The sequence below is a fragment of the Nerophis lumbriciformis genome, linkage group LG04, assembly GCF_033978685.3.
Source record: "Nerophis lumbriciformis linkage group LG04, RoL_Nlum_v2.1, whole genome shotgun sequence".
In the NCBI taxonomy this organism is placed as follows: domain Eukaryota; kingdom Metazoa; phylum Chordata; class Actinopteri; order Syngnathiformes; family Syngnathidae; genus Nerophis; species Nerophis lumbriciformis.
The window spans coordinates 57977501-57992500 of record NC_084551.2 but is presented as its reverse complement, the minus strand read 5'-3'; the positions used below and the strand labels follow the sequence as shown (position 1 = coordinate 57992500).

Sequence of the window (15000 nt, the reverse complement as noted above, 5' to 3'; positions counted from 1 at the left end):
TCTCCTTTGTTAACTCTTCTTATAATGTCTGTATCCCTTGTTAACTCCTCTTCTTATGTCTGTCTCCTTTGTTAACTCCTCTTCTTATGTCTGTCTCCCTTGTTAACTCCTCTTATAATGTCTGTCTCCCTTGTTAACTCCTCTTCTGATGTCTGTCTCCTTTGTTAACTCCTCTTCTTATGTTTGTCTCCTTTGTTAACTCCTCTTCTTATGTTTGTCTCCTTTGTTAACTCCTCTTCTTATGTCGGTCTCCTTTATTAACTCCTCTTCTTATGTCTGTCTCCCTTGTTAACTCCTCTTCTAATGTCTGTCTCCTTTGTTAACTCCTCTTCTGATGTCTGTCTCCCTTGTCAACTCCTCTTATAATGTTTGTCTCCTTTGTTAACTCCTCTTCTTATGTTTGTCTCCTTTGTTAACTCCTCTTCTGATGTCTGTCTCCTTTGTTAACTCCTCTTCTTATGTTTGTCTCCTTTGTTAACTCCTCTTCTTATGTCGGTCTCCTTTATTAACTCCTCTTCTTATGTCTGTCTCCCTTGTTAACTGCTCTTATAATGTCTGTCTCCCTTGTTAACTCCTCTTCTGATGTCTGTCTCCTTTGTTAACTCCTCTTCTTATGTTTGTCTCCTTTGTTAACTCCTCTTCTTATGTTTGTCTCCTTTGTTAACTCCTCTTCTTATGTCGGTCTCCTTTATTAACTCCTCTTCTTATGTCTGTCTCCCTTGTTAACTCCTCTTCTAATGTCTGTCTCCTTTGTTAACTCCTCTTCTGATGTCTGTCTCCCTTGTCAACTCCTCTTATAATGTTTGTCTCCTTTGTTAACTCCTCTTCTTATGTTTGTCTCCTTTGTTAACTCCTCTTCTGATGTCTGTCTCCTTTGTTAACTCCTCTTCTTATGTTTGTCTCCTTTGTTAACTCCTCTTCTTATGTCGGTCTCCTTTATTAACTCCTCTTCTTATGTCTGTCTCCCTTGTTAACTGCTCTTATAATGTCTGTCTCCCTTGTTAACTCTTCTAATGTCTGTCTCCTTTGTTAACTCCTCTTCTGATGTCTGTCTCCTTTGTTAACTCCTCTTCTGATGTCTGTCTCCATTGTTAACTCTTATAATGTCTGTCTCCCTTTTCAATCAATCAATCAATCAATGTTAATTTATATAGCCCTAAATCACAAGTGTCTCAAAGGGCTGCACAAGCCACAACGACATCCTCGGTACAAAGCCCACATAAGGGCAAGGAAAAACTCACCCCAGTGGGACGTCGATGTGAATGACTATGAGAAACCTTGGAGAGGACCGCATATGTGGGTAACACCCCCCCACCCCCTCTAGGGGAGACCGAATGCAATGGATGTCGAGTGGGTCTGACATAATATTGTGAGAGTACAGTCCATAGTGGATCCAACATAGTAGTAAGAGTCCAGTCCATAGTGGATCTAACATAATAGTAAGAGTCCAGTCCATAGTGGATCCAACATAATAGTGAGAGTCCAGTCCATAGTGGATCTAACATAATAGTAAGAGTCCAGTCCATAGTGGATCTAACATAATAGTGAGTGTCCAGTCCATAGTGGATCTAACATAATAGTAAGAGTCCAGTCCATAGTGGATCTAACATACCTAATAGTAAGAGCCCAGTCCATAGTGGATCTAACATAATAGTAAGAGTCCAGTCCATAGTGTGGCCAGCAGGAGACCATCCCGAGCGGAGACGGGTCAGCAACGCAGAGATGTTCCCAACCGATGCACAGGCGAGCGGTCCACCCCGGGTCCCGACTCTGGACAGCCAGCACTTCATCCATGGCCACCGGACCTGTGCCCCCCCCCCCCCCCCCCCCCCTCCACAAGGGAGAGGGGAGCAGAGGAGAAAAGAAAAGAAACGGCAGATCAACTGGTCTAAAAGGGGGTTCTATTTAAAGGCTAGAGTATACAAATGAGTTTTAAGATGGGACTTAAATGCTTCTACTGAGGTAGCATCTCTAACTGTTACCGGGAGGGCATTCCATAGTACTGGAGCCCCAATAGAAAACGCTCTATAGCCCGCAGACTTTTTTTGGGCTCTGGGAATCACTAATAAGCCGGAGTTCTTTGAACGCAGATTTCTTGCCGGGACATATGGTACAATACAATCAGCAAGATAGACCGTGTAGTATTTTATACGTAAGTAGTAAAACCTTAAAGTCACATTTTAAGTGCACAGGAAGCCAGTGCAGGTGAGCCAGTATAGCTATATGTATATATGTATATAAAGGTATATACAGTATAGGCGTAATATGATCAAACTTTCTTGTTCTTGTCAAAAGTCTAGCAGCCGCATTTTGTACCAACTGTAATCTTTCAATGCTAGACATAGGGAGACCCCAAAATAATACGTTACAGTAGTCGAGACGAGACGTAACGAACGCATGAATAATGATCTCAGCGTCGCTAGTGGATAAAATAGAACAAATTTTAGCGATATTACAGAGATGAAAGAAGGCCGTTTTAGTAACACTCTTAATGTGTGACTCAAAGGAGAGAGTTGTTTTAGTAACACTCTTAATGTGTGACTCAAAGGAGAGAGTTGTTTTAGTAACACTCTTAATGTGTGACTCAAAGGAGAGAGTTGTTTTAGTAACACTCTTAATGTGTGACTCAAAGGAGTGAGTTGTTTTAGTAACACTCTTAATGTGTGACTCAAAGGAGAGAGTTTTAGTAACACTCTTAATGTGTGACTCAAAGGAGAGAGTTGTTTTAGTAACACTCTTAATGTGTGACTCAAAGGAGAGAGTTGTTTTAGTAACACTCTTAATGTGTGACTCAAAGGAGAGAGTTGTTTTAGTAACACTCTTAATGTGTGACTCAAAGGAGAGAGTTGTTTTAGTAACACTCTTAATGTGTGACTCAAAGGAGAGAGTTGTTTTAGTAACACTCTTAATGTGTGACTCAAAGGAGAGAGTTGTTTTAGTAACACTCTTAATGTATGACTCGAAGGAGAGAGTTGTTTTAGTAACACTCTTAATGTGTGACTCAAAGGAGAGAGTTGTTTTAGTAACACTCTTAATGTGTGACTCAAAGGAGAGAGTTGTTTTAGTAACACTCTTAATGTGTGACTTAAAGGAGAGAGTTGTTTTGGTAACACTCTTAATGTGTGACTCAAAGGAGAGAGTTGGGTGGAAGACAATACCAGATTCTTTACCAAGTCGCTTTGTGTAATTGTTTGGTTGTCAAATGTTAAGGTGGTATTATTAAATAGGTGTATAATTGTTTGGTTGTCAAATGTTAAGGTGGTATTATTAAATAGGTGTATAATTGTTTGGTTGTCAAATGTTAAGGTGGTATTATTAAATAGGTGTATAATTGTTTGGTTGTCAAATGTTAAGGTGGTATTATTAAATAGGTGTATAATTGTTTGGTTGTCAATTGTTAAGGTGGTATTATTAAATAGGTGTATAATTGTTTGGTTGTCAAATGTTAAGGTGGTATTATTAAATAAATGTTGGTGTTTAGCAGGACCGATAATCAGCATTTCCGTTTTCTTAGTGTTGAGTTGCAAGAAGTTAGCGGACATCCATTGTTTAATTTCATTAAGACACGCCTCCAGCTGACTACAATCCGGCGTGTTGGTCATCTTTAGGGGCATGTAGAGTTGGGTGTCATCAGCATAACAGTGAAAGCTAACACCGTATTTGCCTATGATGTCACCTAGCGGCAGCATGTAAATACTAAAGAGTGCAGGGCCAAGAACCCAACCCTGAGGAACTCCACACATTACCTTAACATAGTCCGAGGTCACATTATTATGGGAGACGCACTGCATCCTGTCAGTAAGATAAGAGTTAAACCACGACAAGGCTAAGTCTGACATACCAATACGTGTTTTGATACGCTCTAATAAAATATTATGATGGCTGGTATTGAAAGCAGCGCTAAGATGAAGAAGCAGCAACATAGATGACATCCATGGTTAGCAGTAGATCATTAGTCATTTTTGCGAGGGCTGTCTCCGTAGTGATTTGCCCTGAAACCGGACTGAAAAGGTTCACAGAGATTGTTAGACACTAAGTGTTCATTTAGCTGCTGTGCAACTATTTTTTCGAGGATTTTCGAGATAAAGGGAAGGTGGGAACCATGAGGTAGTTTACCATGAGGTCAGGATGGAGGTTAGGTCTTTTGAGCAGAGGATGAATAACCGCTTTCTTGAATGCTAGGGGAACAGTGCCAGAGGAAAGTGATAAGTTTATAATATTTAGCACTGATGGACCTAATAATACAAAAAGCTCCTAGATACGTTTCCCAGGAAGTGGGTCAAGTAAACATGTTGTTTGTTTTATCCCACTTACACGCCGTAATAGTTCCTGTAATGTTATTTCATCAAAAAGAGAGAGACTATTTTGGAGGGCAGTATCCGTCGTAGATACAGTTGTATCTGTGTTAATAGAACCCAGTTGTAGCTGGGATGCGTTGTCTTTAATCTCCTTTCTAATGAGTTCAATTTTCTTATTAAAGAAATTCATAAAGTCATCTGCCGAGTGGGTGGAGCTATTGGGAGGAGTCTCTTGTTGGGTTAGCGATGCTACTGTACTAAACAAAAATGTAGGGTCGTTTTTGTTGACGTGGATGAGATTTGAGTAATATTTAGCTTTAGCTAAGGTAAGCATGCGTTTATACGATATTAAACTATCACTCCATGCTTGATGGAAAACCTCAAGCTTGGTCGCGCGCCATTTGCGTTCCAACTTTCTACATGATAATTTATGAGCTCTAGTTTCTTCTGTAAACCATGGGGTGCGCCTTTTAGGGGCCCTTTTTTGTTTTAGCGGTGCTATACTATCAATGGTTTCGCGCAGGGCATTGTCAAAGTTGTTAGTGAGGTTATCAATAGAGCCAACATAATTTGGGAATTTGTCAACTCCTCTTCTCATGTCTGTCTCCTTTGTTAACTCCTCTTCTGATGTCTGTCTCCCTTGTTAACTCCTCTTCTAATGCCTGTCTCTCTTGTCAACTCCTCTTCTGATGTCTGTCTCCTTTGTTAACTCCTTTTCTGATGTCTGTCTCCTTTGTTAACTCCTTTTCTGATGTCTGTCTCCTTTGTTAACTCCTCTTCTAATGTCTGTCTCCTTTGTTAACTCCCCTTCTAATGCCTGTCTCTCTTGTCAACTCCTCTTCTGATGTCTGTCTCCTTTGTTAACTCCTCTTCTGATATCTGTCTCCTTTGTTAACTCCTTTTCTGATGTCTGTCTCCTTTGTTAACTCCTCTTCTGATGTCTGTCTCCTTTGTTAACTCCTCTTCTGATGTCTGTCTCCTTTGTTAACTCCTCTTCTAATGTCTGTCTCCTTTGTTAACTCTTCTTCTAATGTCTGTCTCCTTTGTTAACTCTTCTTCTTATGTCTGTCTCCTTTGTTAACTCTTCGTCTTATGTCTGTCTCCTTTGTTAACTCCTCTTCTCATGTCTGTCTCCTTTGTTAACTCCTCTTCTAATGTCTGTCTCTCTTGTCAACTCCTCATCTTTGGTGTCCAGAGGACTGCTGAGGACAATGCCTCCCTTCTCACGTCCGCTCATCTTCAGCGTTGCCATGGAGATGTTTGTGAAGAAGAGACATCAGCAAGATGAGTCGGTCCATGCCTTTGTGTCTCGCAGGCTTGGCAAAGAGGTCCTCACAGTACACTCCACATATACAAGTACTTTAGTCAAACATACTGTAAGATATATAAGATGTACTTGGCTCATGTGGTAGAACAACACATCCAGCTTCTGCCATCCTGACTTTGTGTCCTTGGGCAAGACATTTCACTCTCGCACCTTTGTAAACATGCAGCAGGACTGCTTGTATTGCACATGATTCCACACATGTTTGTATCGCACATTTATCACACACATGCTTGTATCACACATGATTCCACACACATGCTTGTATCACACATGCTTGTATCACACATGATATCAAACATATGCTTGTATTGCACATGATATCTCACATGCTTGTATCGCACATGATATCACACATGCTTGTATCACACATGATATCAAACATATGCTTGTATCACACATGCTTCTATCACACATGATATCAAACATATGCTTGTTTTGCACATGATATCACACATGCTTGTATCGCACATGACTCCACACACATTCTTGTATCACACATGATGTCAAACATATGCTTGTATCGCACATGATATCACACATGCTTGTATCACACATGATATCAAACATATGTTTGTATTGCACATGATATCACTCGCTTGTATCGCGCATGATATCACACATGCTTGTATCATACATTATATCAAACATATGCTTGTATTGCACATGATATCACACGTGCTTGTATCGCACATGATATCACACATGCTTTTATGGCACATGATATCACACATGCTTGTATCGCACATGATATCACACATGCTTGTATCACACATGCTTGTATCGCACATGATACCACACATGCTTGTATGGTACATGATATCACACATGCTTGTATCGCACATGATATCACACATGCTTGTATCACACATGATATCAAACATATGTTTGTATTGCACATGATATCACTCGCTTGTATCGTGCATGATATCACACATGCTTGTATCATACATTATATCAAACATATGCTTGCATTGTACATGATATCACACATGCTTGTATCGCACATGATTCCACACACATTCTTGTATCACACATGATGTCAAACATATGCTTGTATCGCACATGATATCACCCATGCTTTTCTCATACATGATATCAAACATATGCTTGTATCGCACATGCTGGTATCGCACATGATATCACACATGCTTGTATCGCACATGATATCAAACATATGCTTGTATCGCATATGATATCATACATGCTTGTATGGTACATGATATCACACATGCTTGTATCGCACATGATATCACACATGCTTGTATCACACATGATATCAAACATATGTTTGTATTGCACATGATATCACTCGCTTGTATCGCGCATGATATCACACATGCTTGTATCATACATTATATCAAACATATGCTTGTATTGCACATGATATCACACATGCTTGTATCGCACATGATATCACACATGCTTTTATGGCACATATCACACATGCTTGTATCGCACATGATATCACACATGCTTGTATCACACATGATATCACACATGCTTGTATCGCACATGATACCACACATGCTTGTATGGTACATGATATCACACATGCTTGTATCGCACATGATATCACACATGCTTGTATCACACATGATATCAAACATATGTTTGTATTGTACATGATATCACACATGCTTGTATCGCACGTGATTCCACACACATTCTTGTATCACACATGATGTCAAACATATGCTTGTATCGCACATGATATCACACATGATATCAAACATATGCTTGTATCGCACATGATATCACACATGCTGGTATCGCACATGATATCACACATGTTTGTATCGCACATGATATCAAACATATGCTTGTATCGCACATGATATCACACATGCTTGTATCACACATGATATCAAACATATGCTTGTATCGTACATGATATCCCACATGTTTGTATCGCACATGATATCGCACATGCTTGTATGGCACATGATACCACACATGCTTGTATCGCACATGATGATGATGTGTATGTTCCCTGGCAGATAGCAGATATCGCAGTAGACAGTGTGTGTCGGGGTGTGTTTGCTGGAGACTGCAGGAAGTTGAGCGTGCGCTCTTGTTTTCCTGCCCTCTACAACGCTGAGCAGCACAGAGGTTCCCTCACACTTGGCATGCTGCTGGGATCAGGTTAGTTGTACTATACAGTACTATACATGCTGTACTACTCCACATGCCAACATGCTGTGCTAATGTAGTAGAACAAGTCCAAATCTTAAACAGGAACAAAGGAGAAGTTTATTCACTCATAAGCAGAGTTGGATTGAATTGATATGATTACATACATGGTGTAGTAGTCCACATGTAGTAGTCTAGATGCTAACATGGTGTAGTAGTCCACATGTAGTAGTCTAGATGCTAACATGGTGTAGTAGTCCACATGTAGTAGTCTAGATGCTAACATGGTGTAGTAGTCCACATGTAGTAGTCTAGATGCTAACATGGTGTAGTAGTCCACATGTAGTAGTCTAGATGCTAACATGGTGTAGTAGTCCACATGTAGTAGTCTAGATGCTAACATGGTGTAGTAGTCCACATGTAGTAGTCTAGATGCTAACATGGTGTAGTAGTCCACATGTAGTAGTCTAGATGCTAACATGGTGTAGTAGTCCACATGTAGTAGTCTAGATGCTAACATGGTGTAGTAGTCCACATGTAGTAGTCTAGATGCTAACATGGTGTAGTAGTCCACATGTAGTAGTCTAGATGCTAACATGGTGTAGTAGTCCACATGTAGTAGTCTAGATGCTAACATGGTGTAGTAGTCCACATGTAGTAGTCTAGATGCTAACATGGTGTAGTAGTCCACATGTAATAGTCTAGATGCTAACATGGTGTAGTAGTCCACATGTAGTAGTCTAGATGCTAACATGGTGTAGTAGTCCACATGTAGTAGTCTAGATGCTAACATGGTGTAGTAGTCCACATGTAGTAGTCTAGATGCTAACATGGTGTAGTAGTCCACATGTAGTAGTCTAGATGCTAACATGGTGTTGTAGTCCACATGTAGTAGTCTAGTTGCTAACATGGTGTAGTAGTCCACATGTAGTAGTCTAGATGTAGTAGTCTAGATGCTAACATGGTGTAGTAGTCCACATGTAGTAGTCTAGATGCTAACATGGTGTAGTAGTCCACATGTAGTAGTCTAGATGCTAACATGGTGTAGTAGTCCACATGTAGTAGTCTAGATGCTAACATGGTGTAGTAGTCCACATGTAGTAGTCTAGATGCTAACATGGTGTAGTAGTCCACATGTAGTAGTCTAGATGCTAACATGGTGTTGTAGTCCACATGTAGTAGTCTAGATGCTAACATGGTGTGGTAGTCCACATGTAGTAGTCTAGATGCTAACATGGTGTAGTAGTCCACATGTAGTAGTCTAGATGCTAACATGGTGTAGTAGTCCACATGTAGTAGTCTAGATGCTAACATGGTGTTGTAGTCCACATGTAGTAGTCTAGATGTAGTAGTCTAGATGCTAACATGGTGTAGTAGTCCACATGTAGTAGTCTAGATGCTAACATGGTGTAGTAGTCCACATGTAGTAGTCTAGATGCTAACATGGTGTAGTAGTCCACATGTAGTAGTCTAGATGCTAACATGGTGTAGTAGTCCACATGTAGTAGTATAGATGCTAACATGGTGTAGTAGTCCACATGTAGTAGTCTAGATGCTAACATGGTGTAGTAGTCCACATGTAGTAGTCTAGATGCTAACATGGTGTAGTAGTCCACATGTAGTAGTCTATATGCTAACATGGTGTAGTAGTCTAGATGCTAACATGGTGTAGTAGCCCACATGTAGTAGTCTAGATGCTAACATGGTGTAGTAGTCCACATGTAGTAGTCTAGATGCTAACATGGTGTAGTAGTCCACATGTAGTAGTCTAGATGCTAACATGGTGTAGTAGTCCACATGTAGTAGTCTAGATGCTAACATGGTGTAGTAGTCCACATGTAGTAGTCTGGATGCTAACATGGTGTAGTAGTCCACATGTAGTAGTCTAGATGCTAACATGGTGTAGTAGTCCACATGTAGTAGTCTAGATGCTAACATGGTGTAGTAGTCCACATGTAGCAGTCTAGATGCTAACATGGTGTAGTAGTCCACATGTACTAGTCTAGATGCTAACATGGTGTAGTAGTCCACATGTAGTAGTCTAGATGCTAACATGGTGTAGTAGTCCACATGTACTAGTCTAGATGCTAACATGGTGTAGTAGTCCACATGTAGTAGTCTAGATGCTAACATGGTGTAGTAGTCCACATGTAGTAGTCTAGATGCTAACATGGTGTAGTAGTCCACATGTAGTAGTCTAGATGCTAACATGGTGTAGTAGTCCACATGTAGTAGTCTAGATGCTAACATGGTGTAGTAGTCCACATGTAGTAGTCTAGATGCTAACATGGTGTTGTAGTCCACATGTAGTAGTCTAGATGTAGTAGTCTAGATGCTAACATGGTGTAGTAGTCCACATGTAGTAGTCTAGATGCTAACATGGTGTAGTAGTCCACATGTAGTAGTCTAGATGCTAACATGGTGTAGTAGTCCACATGTAGTAGTATAGATGCTAACATGGTGTAGTAGTCCACATGTAGTAGTCTAGATGCTAACATGGTGTAGTAGTCCACATGTAGTAGTCTAGATGCTAACATGGTGTAGTAGTCCACATGTAGTAGTCTATATGCTAACATGGTGTAGTAGTCTAGATGCTAACATGGTGTAGTAGCCCACATGTAGTAGTCTAGATGCTAACATGGTGTAGTAGTCCACATGTAGTAGTCTAGATGCTAACATGGTGTAGTAGTCCACATGTAGTAGTCCACATGTAGTAGTCTAGATGCTAACATGGTGTAGTAGTCCACATGTAGTAGTCTGGATGCTAACATGGTGTAGTAGTCCACATGTAGTAGTCTAGATGCTAACATGGTGTAGTAGTCCACATGTAGTAGTCTAGATGCTAACATGGTGTAGTAGTCCACATGTAGCAGTCTAGATGCTAACATGGTGTAGTAGTCCACATGTAGTAGTCTAGATGCTAACATGGTGTAGTAGTCCACATGTAGTAGTCTAGATGCTAACATGGTGTAGTAGTCCACATGTACTAGTCTAGATGCTAACATGGTGTAGTAGTCCACATGTAGTAGTCTAGATGCTAACATGGTGTAGTAGTCCACATGTAGTAGTCTAGATGCTAACATGGTGTAGTAGTCCACATGTAGTAGTCTAGATGCTAACATGGTGTAGTAGTCCACATGTAGTAGTCTAGATGCTAACATGGTGTAGTAGTCCACATGTAGTAGTCTAGATGCTAACATGGTGTAGTAGTCCACATGTAGTAGTCTAGATGCTAACATGGTGTTGTAGTCCACATGTAGTAGTCTAGATGCTAACATGGTGTAGTAGTCCACATGTAGTAGTCTAGATGCTAACATGGTGTAGTAGTCCACATGTAGTAGTCTAGATGCTAACATGGTGTAGTAGTCCACATGTAGTAGTCTGGATGCTAACATGGTGTAGTAGTCCACATGTAGTAGTCTAGATGCTAACATGGTGTAGTAGTCCACATGTAGTAGTCTAGATGCTAACATGGTGTAGTAGTCCACATGTAGCAGTCTAGATGCTAACATGGTGTAGTAGTCCACATGTACTAGTCTAGATGCTAACATGGTGTAGTAGTCCACATGTAGTAGTCTAGATGCTAACATGGTGTAGTAGTCCACATGTACTAGTCTAGATGCTAACATGGTGTAGTAGTCCACATGTAGTAGTCTAGATGCTAACATGGTGTAGTAGTCCACATGTAGTAGTCTAGATGCTAACATGGTGTAGTAGTCCACATGTAGTAGTCTAGATGCTAACATGGTGTAGTAGTCCACATGTAGTAGTCTAGATGCTAACATGGTGTAGTAGTCCACATGTAGTAGTCTAGATGCTAACATGGTGTTGTAGTCCACATGTAGTAGTCTAGATGTAGTAGTCTAGATGCTAACATGGTGTAGTAGTCCACATGTAGTAGTCTAGATGCTAACATGGTGTAGTAGTCCACATGTAGTAGTCTAGATGCTAACATGGTGTAGTAGTCCACATGTAGTAGTATAGATGCTAACATGGTGTAGTAGTCCACATGTAGTAGTCTAGATGCTAACATGGTGTAGTAGTCCACATGTAGTAGTCTAGATGCTAACATGGTGTAGTAGTCCACATGTAGTAGTCTATATGCTAACATGGTGTAGTAGTCTAGATGCTAACATGGTGTAGTAGCCCACATGTAGTAGTCTAGATGCTAACATGGTGTAGTAGTCCACATGTAGTAGTCTAGATGCTAACATGGTGTAGTAGTCCACATGTAGTAGTCCACATGTAGTAGTCTAGATGCTAACATGGTGTAGTAGTCCACATGTAGTAGTCTGGATGCTAACATGGTGTAGTAGTCCACATGTAGTAGTCTAGATGCTAACATGGTGTAGTAGTCCACATGTAGTAGTCTAGATGCTAACATGGTGTAGTAGTCCACATGTAGCAGTCTAGATGCTAACATGGTGTAGTAGTCCACATGTAGTAGTCTAGATGCTAACATGGTGTAGTAGTCCACATGTAGTAGTCTAGATGCTAACATGGTGTAGTAGTCCACATGTAGTAGTCTAGATGCTAACATGGTGTAGTAGTCCACATGTAGTAGTCTAGATGCTAACATGGTGTAGTAGTCCACATGTAGTAGTCTAGATGCTAACATGGTGTAGTAGTCCACATGTAGTAGTCTAGATGCTAACATGGTGTTGTAGTCCACATGTAGTAGTCTAGATGCTAACATGGTGTAGTAGTCCACATGTAGTAGTCTAGATGCTAACATGGCCTAGATGCTAACATAGTCTAGATGCTAACATGGCCTAGATGCTAACATAGTCTAGATGCTAACATGGTGTAGTAGTCCACATGTAGTAGTCTAGATGCTAACATGGTGTAGTAGTCCACATGTAGTAGTCTAGATGCTAACATGGTGTAGTAGTCCACATGTAGTAGTCTAGATGCTAACATGGTGTAGTAGTCCACATGTAGTAGTCTAGATGCTAACATGGTGTAGTAGTCCACATGTAGTAGTCTAGATGCTAACATGGTGTAGTAGTCCACATGTAGTAGTCTAGATGCTAACATGGTGTAGTAGTCCACATGTAATAGTCTATATGCTAACATGGTGTAGTAGTCCACATGTAGTAGTCTAGATGCTAACATGGTGTAGTAGTCCACATGTAGTAGTCTAGATGCTAACATGGTGTAGTAGTCCACATGTAGTAGTCTAGATGCTAACATGGTGTAGTAGTCCACATGTAGTAGTCTAGATGCTAACATGGTGTTGTAGTCCACATGTAGTAGTCTAGTTGCTAACATGGTGTAGTAGTCCACATGTAGTAGTCTAGATGTAGTAGTCTAGATGCTAACATGGTGTAGTAGTCCACATGTAGTAGTCTAGATGCTAACATGGTGTAGTAGTCCACATGTAGTAGTCTAGATGCTAACATGGTGTAGTAGTCCACATGTAGTAGTCTAGATGCTAACATGGTGTAGTAGTCCACATGTAGTAGTCTAGATGCTAACATGGTGTAGTAGTCCACATGTAGTAGTCTAGATGCTAACATGGTGTTGTAGTCCACATGTAGTAGTCTAGATGCTAACATGGTGTGGTAGTCCACATGTAGTAGTCTAGATGCTAACATGGTGTAGTAGTCCACATGTAGTAGTCTAGATGCTAACATGGTGTAGTAGTCCACATGTAGTAGTCTAGATGCTAACATGGTGTTGTAGTCCACATGTAGTAGTCTAGATGTAGTAGTCTAGATGCTAACATGGTGTAGTAGTCCACATGTAGTAGTCTAGATGCTAACATGGTGTAGTAGTCCACATGTAGTAGTCTAGATGCTAACATGGTGTAGTAGTCCACATGTAGTAGTCTAGATGCTAACATGGTGTAGTAGTCCACATGTAGTAGTATAGATGCTAACATGGTGTAGTAGTCCACATGTAGTAGTCTAGATGCTAACATGGTGTAGTAGTCCACATGTAGTAGTCTAGATGCTAACATGGTGTAGTAGTCCACATGTAGTAGTCTATATGCTAACATGGTGTAGTAGTCTAGATGCTAACATGGTGTAGTAGCCCACATGTAGTAGTCTAGATGCTAACATGGTGTAGTAGTCCACATGTAGTAGTCTAGATGCTAACATGGTGTAGTAGTCCACATGTAGTAGTCTAGATGCTAACATGGTGTAGTAGTCCACATGTAGTAGTCTAGATGCTAACATGGTGTAGTAGTCCACATGTAGTAGTCTGGATGCTATCATGGTGTAGTAGTCCACATGTAGTAGTCTAGATGCTAACATGGTGTAGTAGTCCACATGTAGTAGTCTAGATGCTAACATGGTGTAGTAGTCCACATGTAGCAGTCTAGATGCTAACATGGTGTAGTAGTCCACATGTACTAGTCTAGATGCTAACATGGTGTAGTAGTCCACATGTAGTAGTCTAGATGCTAACATGGTGTAGTAGTCCACATGTACTAGTCTAGATGCTAACATGGTGTAGTAGTCCACATGTAGTAGTCTAGATGCTAACATGGTGTAGTAGTCCACATGTAGTAGTCTAGATGCTAACATGGTGTAGTAGTCCACATGTAGTAGTCTAGATGCTAACATGGTGTAGTAGTCCACATGTAGTAGTCTAGATGCTAACATGGTGTAGTAGTCCACATGTAGTAGTCTAGATGCTAACATGGTGTTGTAGTCCACATGTAGTAGTCTAGATGTAGTAGTCTAGATGCTAACATGGTGTAGTAGTCCACATGTAGTAGTCTAGATGCTAACATGGTGTAGTAGTCCACATGTAGTAGTCTAGATGCTAACATGGTGTAGTAGTCCACATGTAGTAGTCTAGATGCTAACATGGTGTAGTAGTCCACATGTAGTAGTATAGATGCTAACATGGTGTAGTAGTCCACATGTAGTAGTCTAGATGCTAACATGGTGTAGTAGTCCACATGTAGTAGTCTAGATGCTAACATGGTGTAGTAGTCCACATGTAGTAGTCTATATGCTAACATGGTGTAGTAGTCTAGATGCTAACATGGTGTAGTAGCCCACATGTAGTAGTCTAGATGCTAACATGGTGTAGTAGTCCACATGTAGTAGTCTAGATGCTAACATGGTGTAGTAGTCCACATGTAGTAGTCCACATGTAGTAGTCTAGATGCTAACATGGTGTAGTAGTCCACATGTAGTAGTCTGGATGCTAACATGGTGTAGTAGTCCACATGTAGTAGTCTAGATGCTAACATGGTGTAGTAGTCCACATGTAGTAGTCTAGATGCTA

At 40.5% G+C, this 15000-nt stretch overlaps 1 protein-coding gene across 2 annotated transcripts in view; it reads left to right on the top strand.

The window, feature by feature from the left end:
* The window catches only part of ppox (protoporphyrinogen oxidase), a 41935-nt gene that overhangs the window by 6447 nt on the left and 20488 nt on the right, over positions 1-15000 (top strand). For both annotated transcript variants that reach the window (XM_061946144.2, XM_061946151.2), the window contains exons 5-6: positions 5494-5626; positions 7623-7767. In XM_061946144.2, the coding sequence (XP_061802128.2) occupies positions 5494-5626; positions 7623-7767 (278 nt within the window). The remainder of the gene's footprint in view (positions 1-5493; positions 5627-7622; positions 7768-15000) is intronic.